General features: G+C 40.9%; 1 protein-coding gene across 4 annotated transcripts in view; it reads right to left on the bottom strand.

Annotated features, from left to right (window-relative positions):
• CDK19 (cyclin dependent kinase 19) overlaps nucleotides 1-24104 on the bottom strand; it is a 1761913-nt gene that overhangs the window by 386538 nt on the left and 1351271 nt on the right. For all 4 annotated transcript variants that reach the window (XM_085612130.1, XM_085612131.1, XM_085612128.1 and 1 more), the window contains one exon: nucleotides 3172-3303. In XM_085612130.1, the coding sequence (XP_085468256.1) occupies nucleotides 3172-3303 (132 nt within the window). The remainder of the gene's footprint in view (nucleotides 1-3171; nucleotides 3304-24104) is intronic.

Consider the following 24104-nt stretch of genomic DNA (forward strand, 5'->3'; position numbering starts at 1 on the left):
ACTCTGCAAAAAGTGCTCTTTTCTCTCTAAAACACCTCAAGAAATTGGAACCTTTTCTGCCCCATGATGACCTCAAGACAGTAGTCCAATCCTTAGTTCTCTCTAAAATCGACTACGGGAACGCCATCCTAACAGGGACTCCAAAAGCTCACCTAGCCCCTCTAAAGGCAGTGTTGAACATGGCCGCTCGACTCGTATCTGGAGTAAAAAGATTTGATCACATCACTCCAGCTCTCAACTCCCTCAACTGGCTTCCCAGGGAGGTGTATTTACAAACTGGCCTGCATCACACACAAAACCCTTCACTCTCCGGCCCCTAACTACCTGAACAACAAACTGGTAAGAGCAGGTCAATCCAGAACGCTGAGAAGCTCCAACTCACTCCTTCTTATTCCTCCGAAACTGAAAAAGAAAACCACACAATACTGATCGTTCTCTGGCAACGCTCCCAGGATGTGGAATGCTCTCCCTAGAGTCCTCAGATGCAACCCCTCCTTCTCCTGTTTCAAAAGGGACCTGAAAATCCATCTCCTTAACAAATACTTTCCTGACCAACGTCAACTAACCTAGACTTCAATATCCGAGTTTACTCCTCTCTCTTGACATTCAAGGATAGTTGGTGACCGGACTGTGTTAACCACCTTATCTTCCATGCTGTATTTTTTTTATCCCTGGTTTTGCTTCCTTACTGCCTGCCTACTATGTAATGCAATTTCCGTCTGTTTTTCTTTACAGTATGTATGTAAAGCGGTCTGAAACCTACGGGTCAAGCTAGCGCTATATAAAACTTTTAAAATAAATTAAAAATAAAAAATAAAATAAATAAAGTGTGCTAGCTGACTGGCCCTGTCCAGTCTGCCACCACAGATTTGTTTCTGACCCCCAGGGGTGAAAGCATTCACTCTCAGGAGGTCAGGAACAATGCCTGCTCTGGAAAGAAGTGTTATCACTTCCTCTTCCGGGAAGGCTGGTGCAATTAGCATTCCAATGCAGGGAGCTTCAAAGAGCCCACCGCCTTTGGTATGTGAGTCTGTCTTCCCTCACAGGAAAGGATGCCGACCCCTCTGCCCTGAGCCAGCTGGCGCCAGGACAGGTGGGATAATTAGCTATGCCAACAAGTCTAATCAGCAAAACCAACAGGTCTGGTGTTGGCTGCCCACCTTTTAGCTTTGCCATGGGTTTGGTAAAGCCTTATTGTTAGGGCACCTGCTCAAATTTTCAACCTAAAAAGTCAGATCTGTTATTTCTTCAAAAGAGACAGTATTTGTTAGGCAGTATCCAAATGTGACTTTAAAAAAGATGTTGTACCATCGATAACGTGGATTTTTCAACTTTCAACCTGTATAAGTACACGTTTTAAATGCTTATAGTGGTATAAAGAAAATGTACCAGTCTATCATTTCTTTTTTTCTATCTATGTGTTTTGTTAACATCCACGTTTATAGATGATTAATTTAAAGAAAGTCAAACATTCACGAATAACCTATAATCCACCGTACTCTGTTATATTGTTTCTGGATGACCTTCAAGCTGTTAATGAGACATCAAGAAGAAAAAAAAACAGTCAGCCTCACAAAGTCCACATCAATTTTCTCAACAACACAAACAATCCAATTCCCATGACTCTGAACTTGTTTTTGACGATGGAGTAGACATTAAAGAAGGGTCTAAAGAGTCTGTATGTCTCTGAGATTGCTGTACTTTAGATGATAGAAATGTCTTAAATTCTCAGCTTGGAAACTGATTCACCATCACATTCTTATTCCCCATTATACACTCCAGTGAAAAGGAAGAGGTTGCTGGATTGGTAGCCAAGAGGGAAACATGAATAGTCATACATAGTATATCATACTATTATATGAATACAGAGTATTCAGATAATTCTGATTATAAGGGCTCTATCTGTGTTGATTCTGATGCTTTAGATAGGGTGCCCCCCAATACAATTGATAAATCTAAAACTTTGCAGTTATCCCATATTGTACACACGGTTCCAAGAACCATGGAGACATGTTCTATTTGAGCAATTATATTTTTTTTATTCTGTATTTATTTTTTTACTTTGAAATTTTATTTTTTTCTTTCTTTGTGTTTTAAACTTTTAGTTTTCTAGTTTACTGTATTACTGATATTTGCATTGGCTCCATGCAGTGATGCATTACGCCTTGAGTTTAGACCCATGAGGGTTTAAAAAAACCAAAATTGGACATGTTGACCCCCTATGCCACTGTCAAAAAATTTATCAAAAAGGCACTCTCTTGAACCTTGACCCTTCACAGACCACTTTGTTGATGAAAGTTTTAAAAAACACATACTAGCACCCCAGGAAAAATAATGAGCTTTAGTTGAAAAACATGGCGAGGATAAAAGACATGCCATGCAAGGAGAAAGTCTGTTTGTCTACAAGTTCAAAATTATAAAAGACTCAAACTTGCATTATCTAATTTGCGAGATATTATGTTCCTTGGTGAACATGCGATAAAGACTACAGACAAGGCAGGAACTTGCATAAAGAACATTCGTTCTATTTTTGTGGGTAGGGCTTAGAGCTTAAATAACTCTACATTTAAGCCCTTCTCCATCCCAAACATCAAGGTACAACTTCGTTCAAAGACAACTACAGGTATTTTGTTTCCCAACAAGTCTCTCTTGGACAACCGTGCTGTTTAATGCTGGTGCTTTATATGTATGCCTGAGTGGCAACCATGACAAATACTGAAGTGAATTCGTAAGCTTAAAATAAAATTCTTATAGAAATATGCTTTTCTAATATTTCTCCTTTTTGCAGTGACAAAATGCATTGTAACAAAAACATGTTTAAGACATTCATAAAATCAATATTTTAACTCATCAAAATTTGTTCTGTTTCCATTTACTGACTGTTCGTAATTACTTAATAAGGACAAACCATTTACTACAAAAAGGGTGCAGGCCACAAAAAAAACCATGTCCAAACCATTTTCCTGCTTACTTAAAAATGTAAAGATGATATGCTTTTGGCCTGGGGCACTTCCTGTCATATTACTGCGATGAGCCTTTTTGGGCACACAGTGGACATCACTTTGGGTTCGTGATAAGGGGAGGAGCTTAACTAGGAGAAGAGGTATGGCATGCTTGATGGGAAATATGTAATTCCTTTACTGTCCGATTAATTACATCATAGTCACTTACCAATTGCCTTCGTGTAATGCCTTGCACCAAGCAAAAGCTCTGGAGCTCTGTACCAAAATGTTACCACAACTGGATCCAAATCCGCCAGTGGTTTTAATGGAGAATGGAACAATCTTGCAAACCCCATGTCAGCTAAAAAACAAATACACACAATTTGCATGAGAGGAATACCGCAAGGTTACATGCACATTTTTACAAAATTCCACAAATACAAAATTAAAAATGTTTTGTAGAAACAAAAAAAACAAATAATGTTTATTAAACTAAGTAAGTTAAATATCTAGATAATTTATGTTACTAATTATATTATCGTGTATTGGTAAACATGCATTCCCCTGTATTAAAATATAACATAATTTTTTCTACTGTATCCAACCCTGTTCCGCATTTGACACATTTAGCTATTTAAGCAATAGGGTCTTCTTTTTAGTGTGATGACAACTGTTTAATGCCAACACTCTATAAAGATCCACGCTTCCTGACCGGCTAGTAGTTAAAGGCTGTTGACACCAGACACTACATGGCCTATATATTGCACACAACCCTCTCATTTCTTATTTCATCAAAGGTGGAATATAAATAAAACTACTAACTGCAGATCCAATATCAACATTCCATATAGGATTCTAATATAGCCTTAGAGCCTGACGTACCGGGCTCTACCGACCAATAAAGGCCCGCTCCGGCATCAAAGGCCCAAGCCGAATGCAAGGGCTTTTAATAAGGGAGTGGGCCCTTAGAGGCCGGTAGAGCCCGCAATGGAAGCTATAAGGCTATTAGAACAATCCACCCCTAGAGGGCAGAATGTTCCAATTTGTAAAACAAAGGCCGCAAGGAGCCACGGGGGTTGAAATCCCCTCGGGCTCCGTGAGGCTTTTGTTCACAGCAACAGCTGTGAACAAACATTGGAATGTTGCTGCTCCGGGCTTCAACCAGCCATTAAAATTCCAGAGCACTCCATTGTCTTCTATGGAGCGCTCAACATTCCAGTGTTTTAAATAGATTTACATCAGGCTATCAATATTTGACTTACAGCAGGTGAAATGTCTTCACGCTACATTGTTGAGATCAGACAGTATGCATACTTAGTTGGTTTATACTTCATGAAAAGCTGTGTTTCAAGGTTTTGCCTGAAACCGACGAGTTCTCTGGGATTAAAGCACAGCACCCTGGACATAACCAAAGGAATTACATTTTAGCTGCTCCCTGAATTTTACTCTTCCCAAGCGAAGATTGTTCTTGCAGTGTGTCTTTCGCCAGGTACTTCAGACAATTGTGATGGCTGGCCATATTGGCCAAACCTGCTTCATGGAACATGGGTGCTCTTAATAGGGATGCTGATGATGGAAGATTAGACTGGTAGTGGGGTTGTGAAGTGGGGTTCAGGTTAGGAGCATTGCTGTGTTTTCTTTGCTTTTAAGATGGTAAATCAGTTTTTTGGGACCTGCAGAGAGACTTGTGCTACTTAATGTATTGGTTGCATCCAGATCTGGTTGGGGTTTGTTGACTAGCAGGCACATTTGCAGTAGCTGCAACCATGATAGTCATCCTATTTGCCTGAGCAGCTGACAACATCTGATGAAAAGAAAGTAACCACAGTTTAGATTTTTGAGGTTTAGTTTTATGTAGTTTCTTGTACTTTCTTCACATCCATTCCTCAACACCTGAGTTCCAGTTATATCCTGTGATGTTGTACTTAATGTTATGTATAGTCACTTGTCATTCATATACTGCTCTAACGTATGGCTATGCTGTTCAATAACTCCAAGAGTACCCATTTAAAGTCTGAAAGCACTTGGCAATTGATAGATTTGTGTGTGATTTAGTATGGTATCAAGAACGGGTGGATTTAGAGCTTTCTTTCTGGCCAGCTCTTGCAAAAGACACAACCACGCACATTACCCGTGACGCCCACCTATGTCCTCGGGGACCTGAGAAGATTATCTTAGTGAAGTGTATCAAAACATTGCCTAGACATCAAGTAGGACCAGGAGATGCATCATCATTTTCCATTATGCAATTATGCAGAGGGTGTCAACAAGGAATAGCTACTTACCTGTAATCCTAGTTTCCGCCAGCGGAATCTTTTTTACATTCATAAGTATGACATTGTCCATACATGGGGTTCCAGAGCAATTTATATAAAATATATACAATAAACTTTTCTTTTTTTTAACGTATGTTTTAAAACAAGCAGAGTATTTTGACAGCTGGGGGTTACAGAACTGATTCAGAGTTTGGCCGAAATATGACAGATAGCTCAGATGCCTTATTACAAGTGCAATATATACTATAACGAACAGGGCATCTGTCACATTTGTGACGCAGTACTGGTCTGCCAAACTCTAATCAGGCTCCATATGGGCACATTTTCACTTTTTTTTAAAAGCCAGTTTCAAAAAGTCACTATTTTCACGAGTATCAAGAAAATTATTTCACAAACCTTAATAAAGTAAATTTGAGATAAAGAAGGCCAATGTAGCTTAGAATGGTGATTCTCCTATTAACATGCTAAGAGAATCTTGATTTCATTAAAGACAATGAGACTAACATTACGCAATAACATTTATTGCTTTCCCAACATGCTGCCTTTTTTTAAGTTTGAAAAGCTTTATTGAACAAATTGTTAATACATAAAGATAGCAGCAGAAACAGGAAATAACATTCAAGTATAATATTAGAACATTTTCAAGGCTGACATCAAATATAGAAGGGTAAACGCATTTCGTAAAATGTTATAAGTGAGGGGGAAGGGGGAAGAAGGAGGGAAGCCAGAAGAGGGAATAGGGGGGGAAGAGGGGGAAAAATTAACACTGCAATATAAAAAGGTGCGAAATATGGCATATAAACGAATGCTGTAAATAAAGCAATACATAATAATCAGCATAAAGATTACATTACATAAGAACCCTAAAAGAAAAGGAAAAAGGGGAGGAAAAGAAGAGAGTCAATGTCTTTCAAGGAGGTTTAAAATTTTCCGAATTGAAATGCGGAGTATTCTTTAGGGCCAACCGGTCCAAGTATGAGGTAAGAGGTAACCAGAAGAGATCGCTGTTGCGAATTGGATTGCAGGAGGAGGCAAAGGCAACATCAAGTCTGTAAAAATGACATAGGGTGTTCCACCAGCAATTTATGGAAAAGTTTGTAAGAGATTTCCAGTTAGAAGAAAGGTGTTGAAATGCCAGAGCAAGCATGAGGTCAAAAAGGCCATGAGAGAGTGGAGGTAGGTCTAAAGAGTCAGAAAGGCTGCCTACAAAAAGAAGAGGTATAGAAAAAGGAACAGAGAGTGTAAATATACGAGAAATATATAACCAAATATTTTCCCAGAATTTGGAGACTGTGGGAGAGAAAAAAGAGATAACATGCTGCCTTTTTAAGAACACAAAATACATCATAAACAAAACATTCCAGTTTTAGAATTTCCAAGACAGCATATTACTCCATGTCACTAAGTATAGTCCTCTTTTATGTGCTGCTCCTTAACAAGATAAGTGCTATGTAATTATCAAATATATTCTGTGCCTTTTTACATTTAATAATGACTGGTTTTTTTACCTGTGGATCCCCTTCACTTATTTGCAGGTAGGTTTGGTTTTTCGTTCACCCCACCAATTTATGGTCAGATTTCTTTTCCTTTTTGCTTTCAGGCATAGCTGGTGGTTTTCCCTTGGTTAACCGGGGCCCAGCGCTTGTTTTATCCCAAAAGCTATTGGTGCAGGCTAGTTCTTTCCGTGGCCTGCGGGGATCTTGCAGAGGGCCCGGGTATCTTTTAAATGATGCGCCGGTGCCCACTGGTTCTAATATGGCAGGCTTCATGACATCCACTCCCGCATAGCGGGGGAGCACGTCTGTGCACTGGCCTCCATCTCCTTTTCAAAAATGGTACGAGCAAAGAGGAGTCCTCATCGTAACTGAAAGAGGACTCAGCGTTAACATTAGTAGCCATTAGTAATTGGGTTTTAAGCCTCTTTTGGTATAAACGCACTCGGCACGCATACATCGTGACCTCAGCCTCCCATAAATGGTCACTGTTTGTCAAGTGAATCAGCAGGGACCGCTTTTTTATGGTATTTGCCAGAAATCTTTATTTATGATATTGGCAAGCATATCTGTATTTTTCCTCACTATGTCTGATAAAGGTGTTACCTCTTAGAAAGAATAACCGTACCCACAAAGGGTTCTTCAAAGGTTTATTCTTGTACGTAAACCCCCTGTGACAGCTCTGCAATGAAAATACAACTGCCCACTGGCAGCCCCGAATAGTGAATGCTCCAGGTATTCTACACTGTCAACACATAACAATTCTAGTATACCTAACATTAAGAATGGCTCGAGCACACGCTTGAGCCCAACACAACACTACCCAGGGGACCCCTAACCCAGTGATTAGTGAGGATATCTTTAGGACATTTTTTGACAGGGAGCTAAAATCTTCCCTGACGGAGGTGGTGGAAGCTGTTTTTGCGGAAAAGAAAAGGGATTCACACCTGAGGAAGAGTTTTCTCTTTTTCAGAGGAGGGGAGCCCTTCATTAGTAAAGAGAGGAGGTAAGGCAATTAAAAAGTGGAAACATCTCAAGAGTGAGAAACACACATTGGGTATCCTGAGTGCTACAAAAGACCAAGGTGCCCATGGCGGCACAATTAGCAGGAATAAGCATGTTGGTGCAATTGATATAGGTGTCCCTTGCGGATGAGTGGATTTAATAGTACAAGAGACCGCAGTCTTAATACTGATGTTGATTACTCATTTGACAATGAGGTAGAAGATGAATTTGTCTTAGATCCTCAGGAAATGATGGAGACTGATTTCTTCGATTGGGATTTAGACCAGACTTCAACTTAAAAGGCTAGCAAGGACTCCTTGCTGTGGAAATGTTCAACCCTACCCACATTACGCACTCAAGTGGCTCAGACTGGTGGCCTATGGACCACATGACCTCCTTTATTAAGTTCTGGATCCATAAGTGTTTCGATGAGAAGATGCAGAAGCTGATGAAAGCTTAATGTCCCAGACCATTCCTGGACAATAAATCAGAAATAACACCTAATCTGGACCCGGCGCTATTAATCTTCCTCCTTCAATGAGGGAAAGATCCCAGGAAATGCCTGGAGTGCTGTTTCAAGCAGAGCCAGGACAGATTATTGGATACTCTGGTCCACTGGCCAGGATCCTGGATATGGCTGAGGAAGCCTCCTTTAAGGCATGCCCATAGAGGTGGAACTAATCCTGGGCTGGAGCCAGCAGGCTTTATGCCTGCTTGGCAAACCCAATGCCGGGTTAATTGCTGAGAGAAGAATGGCTATCCTAATGAGGATTAACCCAAAATTAAGCGATCTTACCAACAAAGAAACACCTGAGGATCCTAATGGCCTTCTCTTTGGGGAAAGTTTTATTAAAACTCTAGGCAAATAAGTCTCAACGTTTACTGCCTTTAGTAAGGCCCAAACCAATATAAGACGGATGTTCAGTAAAATAATTTTGGGAAGGGCTGACAGGAGGGCCTGACAGTCAGCTGTGCGTTACTAAGGCCCCAGTATTACCATCAAGATCACAGAGGATATGGCAGGAATTTCATTGCAGGCAGTAGCTTCTTCCCACAAAGATGACAAACCCCTTGCTCACGAGGCATCAGGGGCAGATTCCAGGGAGCTGGAGATCAAGGTCAGTTTCAACCCTCTAATTGGTTCTTCCCACACAAAGGTAGGGGAAGATTACATTTATTTGCCCAAAACTGGTCTGTCATAACCAAGGATTCTTGTATGCTACAAACCGTGAGGGGTTTCAAAATAGAATTTGGCCAGTTCCTTACCAAAGGTGTCAGCCAGGGGAGGTGCCCTTAGATCAGGAGCAGAAGACACTAAAATATACAGATAATACCCAAATGTTGTTCAAATGGGCAATTGGTAAGGTCTTGGACTCAGGAAAGGGTTTTGTAAGTATTGGTTTTCTAGTGAAGAAAAGGACATGGGTTGGCTGCATGCTGGGGCAACAATAAAGGTTACTGCATAATGGTAGCCTCCAGGAATGTAATGAAATTCACGCTGCAGCCTAGAAGCCCGGAACAACTGTCACTGCTTATTTGAAGAAGGCACATCACCAGTATCCCCCATCATACACGGTAAGTGCAGTTGAGCCAGTTCTCTTTTTATGGGACTCAACGATCATTGGATAGTTGTAGTAAATTCCTTTGTACGGTCTCTGTAGTGTGCTGCTTATTCCTATAATGATGACCTAGAATTACAAGTAAGTAATTGTTTCAAGTCCTCATTTATTATCCTAAGCAATGCATAAGGAATATGCTACTTACCAGTATGCATCTGTTCTTGGCATGTAGAGCTGCAGATCTATACACTGTGCATAGATCGCCATCTGGTGTTGGGCCCGGATGTTTGCAGTTTGTTTTTCCTCTTGGAAAGTCTTTGGAAGTCACGAGTTCGGTGACTCCTCCTCTGGTTCGTATTGCGCATGGGCTTCAGCTCCATCCTCAGATTGTTTTTCGCCAGCAGGGAAAGATGGAGCGTAGTAGTAACAGTAAAGAAACCCATGTGTATTGTATCTAAATAAGATAAGACTGGAACGGATACAGGTAGCCGGGGAGGCGGGCGGGCGTGTATAGATCTGCAGCTCTACATGCCAAGAACAGATGCATACTGGTAAGTAGCATATTCCGTTCGAGGCATATGAGCTGCAGATTATACACTGTGCATAGATTATATAGCAGTACCCAACCCTAGCGGCGACCACCGGCATCCGTTGCAGTTGTTTGAAACAGTGTTTTTAGTACAGCTTGGCCCACACTAGCCTGTTGCTTGGTTTGCACATCTACACAGTAATGTTTTGTGACCATGTCGCTGCTTTGCAGATCAGATATTGACAGGATGAGAACCTGTGTGTAACTGTGCACTGTTCACAAAGTGTCTTATCTGACACTAACCAATTTATGAAATAATGTGTTTAATTTTCAACACAGAAACAAAACATTTTCTAGAACTTTTCACAATATTTGGATGTAAAACAGCGAGTAGAGATATTGCGGTTTGTACCAAAACAGATTCATGTCATGTATACATAAATAACTTGGTTACATACAGGAATCATGTGTAACACAAATTCAATTTACATGTTATGAACATTTGGTAATGCAACGAAATTACAACACAACAGAAATGTAACTGCCCAATGCATTTCGGAACCAGCCGGTTCCTTCGTCAGGGGCCAATCTGAAAAATAAAGAGTAAACCATTTCGCTGGTTAGAACTATATGTTTGGGGCTCAATCTCTAGAACTCTGATGTAGAACGAGCATGTCTCAAAACGAGTTACCTGTTCGTGTGTGTTATTAAATGTTCTCTGAAAAAGATAAAGACGTGACCAAGTCAGCAACAACTAGAGCTGTAAGGTGTACGTGAGAGATGACAGCAGATCATTGCCAAATTCACGCTTACCTGTTTATGAAGAACCTCGTGATTCTGAAAGTGTAAAAAGCGAACCATGTCGGGTTAATAAAAGTGATAGAACCTAGGATGCAATAAGTGTGCTCAATTGTATTGGTTCCCGAAGAGATAGCAAATCTTACCTCTGACGAGATGCTTTAAGGAGCTGTGTGGAAAATAAATGGAAGATATCAACAAAAACGTGCCGTGTGAGATGGGCGGAGCTAACGGGAATTACGATAAGTGCAGTCTTGAAAATGTTACGAGCGTTTCCAAACAGGTAAAAATCTTACCTCTAGAAAGGTGTGTGGTGAGCTGTGGAAAAAGTAAAGAAAGCGGGATTTTAGAATAAACGCGTGGCCGAAGTTAACGGGTTACTCGACCACCGCAAATACCAGTAGAGAAACCTTACCTAAGAGGTGCTTCGGGACAAGAGTAACCGACGATTCTCCAAACCGGATAGGCGGGTGCAAAGAGTCAAATGTAAGGATGCTATTTGAAGGTAAAACCGGAACACGAACCGGAAGTATTCAACATAGACGGCGGACAATAGGGGACAAATGCAATCAGCTGAGTGTTAGTAACTCAACGGACGCACGGAAGCGCCATCTTAGAACGGAGTCAGAAGACTAACAGAAGAATTGGAGAATTCATCTGGGTGCATGGGTTGCTATGGATATAGGAATGGGAATAGTAAAAGAAGAGAAACCAAATCCTCAGAGCAAAGTGTACATCATTTGCGATAAAGGACGCGGTCGGAAAAGCGGAAAGTCTAAGAAGCTGACATTCCAGCCTAAAGTTTGTGAACAACTTTCTCATTTTTTGGTACAAAGAGAATCTGCCATGTTCGGGGGAACTCGGAATTTAGTCTCTGTAGTGAATACTAAAACTCATGTTGTGCGAAACGGACAATTTAAGGAGTGTGAGTGTAAGGCGGACACTGAAGTGTGTGGTTAGGAGCAATGAATATCGTGGGAAGCGAAGGTGTTACCTGTGACTATAGAAATAGTGCGCTTGGTGGTGAAAAGTATGTAACATGGTGTAGGTGTTTTAGTTGTGCTGTAGTGCTTGTCACTTGTCTGCAGTATGCAAAGTAGCCTAGGGCTTCTCGGGCTGGTCGATGAACTCGTAATTAAATGAAACATGACATGTCTAACCTGTCATTAAGACCAATTGGTGCCATGGTGTCCAAAAGTTTGATCCAAAAGACCTCCCTTTGTAGGAGTCTCAGGTGAGTATTGACGCCTTGTTGTTGCTCCACATGTTCGATTATTTGGAATCTAAGTTGTGATATAGAGTGGCATGCTTCGTGCCAGTGGGACGCCAGAGGTGAATTTTTGCTCTGAGTTCTGATGCGACTTTTATGTTCTGTAAGTCGTGTTTTCATTTTCCGTTGGGTTTTTCCGTTGGGTTTGGTCTTAATGACAGGTTAGACATGTCATGTTTCATTTAATTACGAGTTCATCGACCAGGCCGAGAAGCCCTAGGCTACTTTGCATACTGCAGACAAGTGACAAGCACTACAGCACAACTAAAACACTTACACCATGTTACATACTTTTCACCACCAAGCGCACTATTTCTATAGTCACAGGTAACACCTTCGCTTCCCACGATATTCATTGCTCCTAACCACACACTTCAGTGTCCGCCTTACACTCACACTCCTTAAATTGTCCGTTTCGCACAACATGAGTTTTAGTATTCACTACAGAGACTAAATTCCGAGTTCCCCCGAACATGGCAGATTCTCTTTGTACCAAAAAATGAGAAAGTTGTTCACAAACTTTAGGCTGGAATGTCAGCTTCTTAGACTTTCCGCTTTTCCGACCGCGTCCTTTATCGCAAATGATGTACACTTTGCTCTGAGGATTTGGATTCTCTTCTTTTACTATTCCCATTCCTATATCCATAGCAACCCATGCACCCAGATGAATTCTCCAATTCTTCTGTTAGTCTTCTGACTCCGTTCTAAGATGGCGCTTCCGTGCGTCCGTTGAGTTACTAACACTCAGCTGATTGCATTTGTCCCCTATTGTCCGCCGTCTATGTTGAATACTTCCGGTTCGTGTTCCGGTTTTACCTTCAAATAGCATCCTTACATTTGACTCTTTGCACCCGCCTATCCGGTTTGGAGAATCGTCGGTTACTCTTGTCCCGAAGCACCTCTTAGGTAAGGTTTCTCTACTGGTATTTGCGGTGGTCGAGTAACCCGTTAACTTCGGCCACGCGTTTATTCTAAAATCCCGCTTTCTTTACTTTTTCCACAGCTCACCACACACCTTTCTAGAGGTAAGATTTTTACCTGTTTGGAAACGCTCGTAACATTTTCAAGACTGCACTTATCGTAATTCCCGTTAGCTCCGCCCATCTCACACGGCACGTTTTTGTTGATATCTTCCATTTATTTTCCACACAGCTCCTTAAAGCATCTCGTCAGAGGTAAGATTTGCTATCTCTTCGGGAACCAATACAATTGAGCACACTTATTGCATCCTAGGTTCTATCACTTTTATTAACCCGACATGGTTCGCTTTTTACACTTTCAGAATCACGAGGTTCTTCATAAACAGGTAAGCGTGAATTTGGCAATGATCTGCTGTCATCTCTCACGTACACCTTACAGCTCTAGTTGTTGCTGACTTGGTCACGTCTTTATCTTTTTCAGAGAACATTTAATAACACACACGAACAGGTAACTCGTTTTGAGACATGCTCGTTCTACATCAGAGTTCTAGAGATTGAGCCCCAAACATATAGTTCTAACCAGCGAAATGGTTTACTCTTTATTTTTCAGATTGGCCCCTGACGAAGGAACCGGCTGGTTCCGAAATGCATTGGGCACTTACATTTCTGTTGTGTTGTAATTTCGTTGCATTACCAAATGTTCATAACATGTAAATTGAATTTGTGTTACACATGATTCCTGTATGTAACCAAGTTATTTATGTATACATGACATGAATCTGTTTTGGTACAAACCGCAATATCTCTACTCGCTGTTTTACATCCAAATATTGTGAAAAGTTCTAGAAAATGTTTTGTTTCTGTGTTGAAAATTAAACACATTATTTCATAAATTGGTTAGTGTCAGATAAGACACTTTGTGAACAGTGCACAGTTACACACAGGTTCTCATCCTGTCAATATCTGGTCTTTAGCTCAGTAGGAGAGGACAAACTCTTACATAACTGATGCACCGCTGCTTTCACTAACGGAGAACTATTGATTAAATTGCTTCATTATTGGAGTGCTCTCCCCACATAACCGCTGTTTCACCAGTTTTTTTGTCCACCAAGGAGAAGCACCCACCCTAACTAAAAATGTCGTTTGAATCCATAACGAACATAACAGATAACAGAGCAACTACTTTGGTTTATACCACAGATCAAGCATCTGAAATGTATTCTTTAATTCAGGAAGTAAAAAACATGGACACACACAGTGGCTCGATCTCGCAACAACTCAAGCAACTTGAATACCTAACTAGACGCCAACTCAACCAACAACTTCATGCTTCCACATTAGTACAGTATCACAAAGCCAAACGGATCCCCAGAGGACTACGACTTTCAATAAGACCCATGCTATTCCGCTTCCACCTGAACCCCACCTTCATGAACAAATGGTTCTCAATCCTCAACAAATGCTCCCTTGACCTGATTCTTCTTATTATCGAGGAGCTTTCCAAAACCATCAAGGATCTCGAACAAGAAATTAACACACTGAAAGATGAACTTCAAACTAGGTTAGAACATGACACCTGGAGAATCAATTTAGAGGGCTTGAACATAAAATTAGACAAGTACAGTAGAGAATTACAAGAGGGGAAACTTAGGAAGTATAAAAGAGACACTATCGACTACAAGTTAAATGAGGTTTACACCTGGGCCGAAATATATGCACGCAAAAGATTTGAACCACGTAAACCAAACACGCATTCGTCAGAGGAAAGTTTGGTTTCAGATAAGGACATTTCTACATCTAGAATACCAGTGCAGCCGGGAACCTCGTCCTCTAACTCACAAACTCCAACTAAGGACGCTACCGAACAAGCCGATAAAACGAGCACGGTGTCTTTTTTATCCCAGGCCCCGGACCAAGGAATACCACCAGCTCTACAACCAGAGACCCAAAGCGCAACTACAAGACCAGGCGAGGAAAGGGCAGGAAAATCGCTACGCAGCGGGAAGAACATTCCCTGATTATAAATATTTCATCAGTTGATATCACACCTCCCCAAAAAGCTGTTCTGAATAGAGGCTTGTCTTTTGTTCCAACTAGTCATGCAAACCAATTGGAAATTGATGTTGCACTGTACAAGTTTATGCGGACATTACGTTTACGTCACTATTTTTCTAACGTTGTAGCTACAGATGCAACTCCAGAAACCGGTAAACTGACGAAATTTAAGCCTCGCAGCACTTTCCAAGCCCCAGTGTCCCACAAGATGCTGGACACATTTGAGATCATGGTCAAAAAGGACATACAAAACTTGACTCTTCGCCCTAACAAACATCAGAACTTGACGAATAATGAAAGAATCACATTGAGAATCCTTGCAAACAACCCAGACATCACCATCCAACCCGCTGACAAGGGAGGAGCAATTGTCATAATGGACACAGAGTTCTACTTACAACAAGTCAACACTCACGTGAATGACCAATCAATATATTTACCATTACAAACCGATCCAACACCACAACTTGACACCATCCTACAAGACATCCTGAAAAAAGCATATGATTTAGGGTGGATTGACAAACAAACCAGACAGTTCCTCACCACATCAGATCCGCGTAGACCTCATCTCTACATGTTACCTAAAATACATAAAAATCTACATCAACCACCTTTCAGACCTATTGTTTCAGAATGCGGTTCAATTTTTGATGCCGTGGGTAAATATCTGGATCATTATCTGCAGAAATTTGTGCAGAACTGGTGGTCATACACCAAGGATACCACAGACTTCCTCAAGAAACTTGAGCTGATTCAACCCAACATCCAATCCACCTGGTTATTGTGCACTATCGATGTGGTGGCTCTCTACACTTCTATTCCTCACTCCACAGGTATGGAGGCAGTTGAATGGGCTCTTCTTCAACGCGAAGACATTGACACAGAAAAAGTTTTCATTTTACAATTACTACACTTTTGCCTTCATCACAGCTACTTCAAATGGAACGAACAATTCTATGCTCAACTCTCGGGAACATCTATGGGTTTTCCGGGGGCTCCATCGTACGCCAACATCTTCATGGCTATGTTCGAACAGGAGTATATCATGGACATTCCCCAGTAGTGGTCAAACATTTATACTTACTGCCGATACATTGACGACATCTTTTTGGTTTGGACCAACACACAGCAACTCCTCGAACAAATGATAACAACTCTAAATTCCCACAATCCCAGGATTCAATTCACCCACAAAATTGACACACAGACTATCCAATATCTTGACGTCACCATTAACAAGAATCCAGATGGACACGGACTAACTACTATAGTCTACACCAAACCCACTGATCGCAACAATGCGTTACAATTCTCTAGCTTCCACCCCAACAACCTCATTAACAATCTACCTTACTCCCAGTTCATTCGGATTAAACGTATCTGTTCAGATACATCTGATAGTACAGCTAAGATTAATGAACACAAAGAAAAATACCAGGAACGGGGGTACCCTCCTACTATTATTGACTCTTGTGCACAAAGAGCGATGGCAAAATCACGTGAAGAATTACTGACATCTGCCAGAAAAACCAACAAATCAAACATAGTGTTTACATCTAAATACTCGACCAGTTCCACTGCTATCAAAAGAATCATCAATAAACGCTGGGAACTACTATCCAACGAAACAGATTTCAACAATATCTTCCGCGAATTGCCTTTGCATGCCTACACTAGGGGTCAAAATCTTCGTGAACTAATATCTTCTACAACAAAAAAACCTCAGACTATCCGCACCAACAAAGGAACTTTGAAATGTCAAAACTGTTCGCATTGTAATAACATCATCCCAGGAAATATCTTAAAACATCCCACCACAGGCAAGGATGTTCTGCTCCGACACACCAGTGACTGCAACACCACCAATGTAATCTACGGGATTAAATGCCCGTGTGGCAAACTATACATTGGAAAAACCCAACGGAAAATGAAAACACGACTTACAGAACATAAAAGTCGCATCAGAACTCAGAGCAAAAATTCACCTCTGGCGTCCCACTGGCACGAAGCATGCCACTCTATATCACAACTTAGATTCCAAATAATCGAACATGTGGAGCAACAACAAGGCGTCAATACTCACCTGAGACTCCTACAAAGGGAGGTCTTTTGGATCAAACTTTTGGACACCATGGCACCAATTGGTCTTAATGACAGGTTAGACATGTCATGTTTCATTTAATTACGAGTTCATCGACCAGCCCGAGAAGCCCTAGGCTACTTTGCATACTGCAGACAAGTGACAAGCACTACAGCACAACTAAAACACCTACACCATGTTACATACTTTTCACCACCAAGCGCACTATTTCTATAGTCACAGGTAACACCTTCGCTTCCCACGATATTCATTGCTCCTAACCACACACTTCAGTGTCCGCCTTACACTCACACTCCTTAAATTGTCCGTTTCGCACAACATGAGTTTTAGTATTCACTACAGAGACTAAATTCCGAGTTCCCCCGAACATGGCAGATTCTCTTTGTACCAAAAAATTAGAAAGTTGTTCACAAACTTTAGGCTGGAATGTCAGCTTCTTAGACTTTCCGCTTTTCCGACCGCGTCCTTTATCGCAAATGATGTACACTTTGCTCTGAGGATTTGGTTTCTCTACTTTTACTATTCCCATTCCTATATCCATAGCAACCCATGCACCCAGATGAATTCTCCAATTCTTCTGTTAGTCTTCTGACTCCGTTCTAAGATGGCGCTTCCGTGTGTCCGTTGAGTTACTAACACTCAGCTGATTGCATTTGTCCCCTATTGTCCGCCGTCTATGTTGAATACTTCCGGTTCGTGTTCCGGTTTTACCTTCAAATAGCATCCTTACATTTGACTCTTTGCACCGAAGCACCTCTTAGGTAAGGTTTCTCTACTGGTATTTGCGGTGGTCGAGTAACCCGTTAACTTCGGCCACGCGTTTATTCTAAAATCCCGCTTTCTTTACTTTTTCCACAGCTCACCACACACCTTTCTAGAGGTAAGATTTTTACCTGTTTGGAAACGCTCGTAACATTTTCAAGACTGCACTTATCGTAATTCCCGTTAGCTCCGCCCATCTCACACGGCACGTTTTTGTTGATATCTTCCATTTATTTTCCACACAGCTCCTTAAAGCATCTCGTCAGAGGTAAGATTTGCTATCTCTTCGGGAACCAATACAATTGAGCACACTTATTGCATCCTAGGTTCTATCACTTTTATTAACCCGACATGGTTCGCTTTTTACACTTTCAGAATCACGAGGTTCTTCATAAACAGGTAAGCGTGAATTTGGCAATGATCTGCTGTCATCTCTCACGTACACCTTACAGCTCTAGTTGTTGCTGACTTGGTCACGTCTTTATCTTTTTCAGAGAACATTTAATAACACACACGAACAGGTAACTCGTTTTGAGACATGCTCGTTCTACATCAGAGTTCTAGAGATTGAGCCCCAAACATATAGTTCTAACCAGCGAAATGGTTTACTCTTTATTTTTCAGATTGGCCCCTGACGAAGGAACCGGCTGGTTCCGAAATGCATTGGGCACTTACATTTCTGTTGTGTTGTAATTTCGTTGCATTACCAAATGTTCATAACATGTAAATTGAATTTGTGTTACACATGATTCCTGTATGTAACCAAGTTATTTATGTATACATGACATGAATCTGTTTTGGTACAAACCGCAATATCTCTACTCACTGTTTTACATCCAAATATTGTGAAAAGTTCTAGAAAATGTTTTGTTTCTGTGTTGAAAATTAAACACATTATTTCATAAATTGGTTAGTGTCAGATAAGACACTTTGTGAACAGTGCACAGTTACACACAGGTTCTCATCCTGTCAATATCTGGTCTTTAGCTCAGTAGGAGAGGACAAACTCCTACATAACTGATGCACCGCTGCTTTTACTAACGGAGAACTATTGATTAAATTGCTTCATTATTGGAGTGCTCTCCCCACATAACCGCTGCTTTGCAGATGTCATCTAGTGGTATGTTCCCTAGGAAAGCTATAGAAGCCCCTATCTTCCTTGTAGAGTGGGCTTTAGGGGGAACCAATAGCATTCGTTTTGCTTTTTGGTAGCAAATCTGTATGCATTTTACAATCCACCTAGCTATCCCTGATTTGGAAATAGGGTTGCCTTTGTGTGGTGGGGAGAAGGAAACAAATAACTGTTTGGTTTTTCTGAAAGGTTGTGTTCTCTGGATGTAATAAAGTAAAGCCCTTTTAACATCCAGTGTGTGTAAGGCTCTTTCCGCAACTGTTTGGGGTTGCGAGAAAAAGTCTGGCAATTCTACCGACTGGTTTAAATGGAATGGAGAAATGACTTTGGGTAGAAATTTGGGATTGGTGCGGAGTACAACCTTGTTGTGATGCATCTGAAGGAAAGGTTCCTGTATAGTGAATGCCTGTATTTCACTAACTCTTCTGAGGGAAGTGATGGCCACTAGAAAAGCTGTTTTCCATGTAAGAAATTGCAGCTCGCACTTATGTAATTGTTCAAAAGGGGGTCCCATTAACCGTGTGAGAACTATATTCAAGTTCCAAACAGGTGAGGGTGGCACTCTGGGTGGAATTACTCTTTTGAGGCCTTCCATAAAGGCCTTGATGGCAGGCACTTTGAAAAGTGAGAGGTGCTGCCTATTTTGTAAATAGGCAGCAATTGCAGCGAGGTGTAAGCAAATGGAAGTATATGCTAGGTTACACCTTTGTAAATGGAGTAGATAACATATAATGTGCTGTATGGATACATTTAAAGGATTGATTGTATTGTTGTGGCAGTAAACAACAAATCGTTTCCACTTTGCTGCATAGCACGCCCTAGTAGTAGGGCGTCTTGCTTCCCAGATAATGTTCATGCAATCAGGGGGAAGGTTAAGGTATCCAAATTCTAGGACCTCAGGAGCCAGATCGCAAGGTTGAGTTGAGCTGGGTCCTAGTGCCTGATCTCTCCATGGTTCTGGGTTAGGAGGCATGGCGCGAGGCATAGCTTTTGATGTGGTACTACTGAGAGTTCCAGCAGTGTGGTGTACCACGGTTGTCTGGCCCATGTTGGAGCTACCAGGATCAGAGTTAGGCAATGCTGCTGTAGCTTTCGCACCACTAATGGAATTAGTGGGAGAGGTGGAAAAGCGTATGCAAATTTGTTTGACCAGTTCATCCATATCGCATTGCCTTTGGACAATGGGTGTGGATGGTGAACACCCAAAATATCGATTCCAAAATGTAGAATGGACAGAATATCGACTCCAAAATATAGAATGGACAGAATATCGAAAATCAAAATATAGATAGGTCAGAATATCGAAATTGGGGTACAAAATATCGATTTCCATAATATAGAATGTAAAAATATAGAATTCCATAATATCGACTTTAAAAATATAGAATCCCATAATATCCAATTTTTTTTAGTGTTATGTATGGTAGTATATGTGTTAAAATTATGTATTATGTTTGTAATGTACGTTTAAATTTTTTAAACTAATGAATGTTATGTAATTTAATTTTTGCGTAATTTAATTCCGTAGCGGGTTGTGGGTTTATAGGGGAATAGGGTAGGAAGTAATTTAATTATGGTAAATTAAATATTAATTATATTTAAATATTTAAATTAATTATTAATTGGTCATTAATTTTAATTAATTGATAATTAATTTATATTAATTGATTAATTGATCATTATGTTAATTTTAATTTTGATTATTAGCAGCGGGTTGTGGGTTTATAGGGGAATTGGGTGGGAAGTAATTTAATTGTAATAAAGTAAATATTAATTATTTAATTTATGTGTATTGATAATTAATTGATAATTAATTATTAATTGGTAATTAATTTGTGTTAATGGGTAATTAATTTGTACGAATTGCTAATGAATTTTTATTAATTGCTAAATTATTTTTATTAATTGATTAATTGATAATGTTAATAGTATTTTTTATTATTGGGAGTGGGTTGTGGGTTTATAGGGGAATTGGGTGGGAAGTAAATTAATTGTAATAAAGTAAATATTAATATTTTTATTTATGTGTATTGATAATTGATAATTAATTTTTAATTGGGAATTAATTATTATTAATTGGTAATACATTTTTATCAATTGATACTTAATATTTTTAAATGGTAATTAATTGTTATTAATTGGTAATTATTTTTAATTAACTTTTTATCGGTATTGATAATTAATGTAATCTTATTTTAAATTTAAATCATTACTTTCCCTACTTTTGCACTCTCAGGAGTGGGAATAGTATGTTTTACCCTCTGCTATCCAACTCTTTCCCTACTGGTGCACTCATTGGAGTGGGAATAGTAATTTTTACTCTCCTGCTATCCAACGCTTTCCCTACTGTTGCACTCTTTGGAGTGGGAATAGCAATTTTTACCCTCCCGCTATCCAACGCTTTCCCTACTGTTGCACTCACTGGAGTGGGAATAGTAATTTTTACCCCTGCGCTATCCAACGCTTTCTCTAGTGTTGCACTCTCTGGAGTGGGAATAGTAATTGTTACACTCCCGCTATCCAATGCTTTCCCTACTGTTGCACTCTCTGGAGTGGGAATAGTAATTTTTACCTCTACGCTATCCAACACTTTCCCTACTGTTGCACTCTCTGGAGTGGGAATAGTAATTTTTACCCCTACGCTATCCAACCCTTTCCCTGCTGTTGCACTCTCTGGAGTGGGAATAGTAATTTTTACCCCTAGGCTATCCAACCCTTTCCCTGCTGTTGCACTCTCTGCAGTGGGAATAGTAATTGTTACCCTCCCGCTATCCAACACTTTCCCTACTGTTGCACTCTCTGGAGTGGGAATAGTAATTGTTACCCTCCCGCTATCCAACGCTTTCCCTACTGTTGCACTCACTGGAGTGGGAATAGTAATTTTTAACCCTGCGCTATCCAACGCTTTCCCTAGTGTTACACTCTGTGGAGTGGGAATAGTAATTGTTACCCTCCCGCTATCCAACGCTTTCCCTACTGTTGCACTCTCTGGAGTGGGAATAGTAATTTTTACCTCTACGCTATCCAACGCTTTCCCTACTGTTGTACTGTTTGGAGTTGGAATAGTAATTTTTACCCCTACGCTATCCAACGTTTTCCCTACTGTTGCACTCACTGGAGTGGGAATAGTAATTTTTACCCCTACGCTATCCAACGCTTTCCCTACTGTTGCACTCACTGGAGTGGGAATAGTAATTTTTACCTCTACGCTATCCAACGCTTTCCCTACTGTTGCACTCACTGGAGTGGGAATAGTAATTTTTACGCTCTCACTATCCAACAAAATCTCGACTTTTTTAAATTACTTATATTATGTTTACATTTTAAGCATTTTTATATTATATTATGTATGTTTTATGTAATTGTTTTTAATATTTAATTAATTTTATATTAATTTTAATATATTTTAAAAATTCGATATTTTGGCTAACTATATTTTGACAGTCTATATTTTGGAATCGATATTTTAGTACTTACCTGTTTGTAGATAGGGAGTCAATATTCTGTCCCTCTATATTTTGGTGTCGATTTTTTGTGTACTCGATATTTTGTCCCTCGATATTTAGTCACTGAACCGGTGTGGATATCTGGCGGCGAAGCTTGGGCATTTTTTGTTTTCGTGGGTGGCGAATAGGTCTATGTGTGGATGCCCCCACTTGTGAAAGAACGGGTGAAGAACTTGTGGGTGAAGTTCCCACTCGTGGATCTGCTGTGTCTGCCTGCTCAGCAGATCTGCCACGGTGTTTTGTACTCCTGGGACGTGTTGGGCTAGGAGAAAAATCTTTTGTGGAATTGCCCATCTCCATATGTTCTGTGCTAACTGAGAGAGCTGTGGAGAGTGTGTGCCCCCCTGCTTTTGAATGTAGTACATGGCAGTCATGTTGTCTGTGCGAATGAGGACTGCTTTGCCTGAAATCTGCGCTTGGAAGGATTTTAGGGCGAGGAAGATCGCCAGTAACTCCAGATGGTTGATGTGGAGTAACTTCTGTTGAGGCGTCCACGTGCCCTGTGCATGTTAGATGTAACAGATGAGCTCCCCAGCCGGAGAGCGATGCATCTGCTGTTAGGATTATTTGTGGGACCGGGTCCAGGAACGGTCGACCTTTGGAAAGGTTTGTGGTGTTCCACCACTGCAGAGAGCGATGGGTGCGACCGTCTACCAACACCAGATCTGTCAGTTGTCCCTGGGCCTGGTTCCACTGGTTCCATTTGGAGTCTCGCATGCGGCACTATAAAGATGCAAGAGGCCCTCATCCCTATGAGCTGCATAAACACTCTTGCTGGGAGAGAGTGTTGACATAGGAATTTTTGACGCAGCGCTTGTATCTTTGCAATCCTGGCAGGATTGGGATAGGCTATGGCTTTTGAGGTGTCTATGGTGGCGCCGAGATACTGTTTTGTGTGTGATGGTACCAGGTGGGATTTTTGATGGTTCACCGTGAAACCTAGCTGGTGAAGTAGTTGGACTGTAGCGGCGGTATGTCGCACACATTGTTGGTAGGACGTGGCTTTTATCAGCCAATCGTCCAGATAAGGGAAGACGTGAATGTGCTGTCTTCTGAGGTGTGCAGCCACTACTGCCAGGCTCTTGGTGAAAACCCTTGGTGCTGTTGTTACTCCGAACGGGAGCAACTTGAACTGGTAGTGTTGTCCGTCTACCACAAACCTGAGGTACTTTCTGTGAGACTGGTGTACTGGGATGTGAAAGTACGCGTCTTTTAAGTCCAGAGTGGTGAGAAAATCGTTCTGGGAGAGAAGTGGAAGAACCTGTTGAAGGATTACCATGTGAAAATGGTCTGAGTGAATGTAGGTGTTGAGAGGTCTGAGATTTAAGATAGGTCGTAGGGTCTCATCTGTCTTTGGAATTAGAACGTACAGGGAGTAGACCCCTAATTTTTGTTGATTTATGGGGACCTGCTCTATTGCTCCTTTTTGCAGGAGGGAGATCACCTCTTGTGTTAGTAGCGCAGTATGCTCTTGCGTCATAGGGCGGTGCCTGGGTGGAATGTTGGGGGGTCTTGATGTTAATTCCAGGCAATACCCTGACTGAATAATTTGTGTCACCCATCTGTCTGAGGTGATTGTCTCCCAGACATGAAGGAAAGATTGTAGTCTGCCTCCGACCGGAGTGGAATGGTCTGGAGGGAGCAGGGGAAAGTCATTGGGCAGGAGGTGTGGCAGAGCGGGCGGTATTTGTTTTGCCTCTGCCCTTATTATTATTGCCTCTGTATCCGCCTCTTTGATAACCTTTCGTGAAGG

Source organism: Triturus cristatus, chromosome 6 (assembly GCF_964204655.1).
Source record: "Triturus cristatus chromosome 6, aTriCri1.1, whole genome shotgun sequence".
Classification (NCBI taxonomy): domain Eukaryota; kingdom Metazoa; phylum Chordata; class Amphibia; order Caudata; family Salamandridae; genus Triturus; species Triturus cristatus.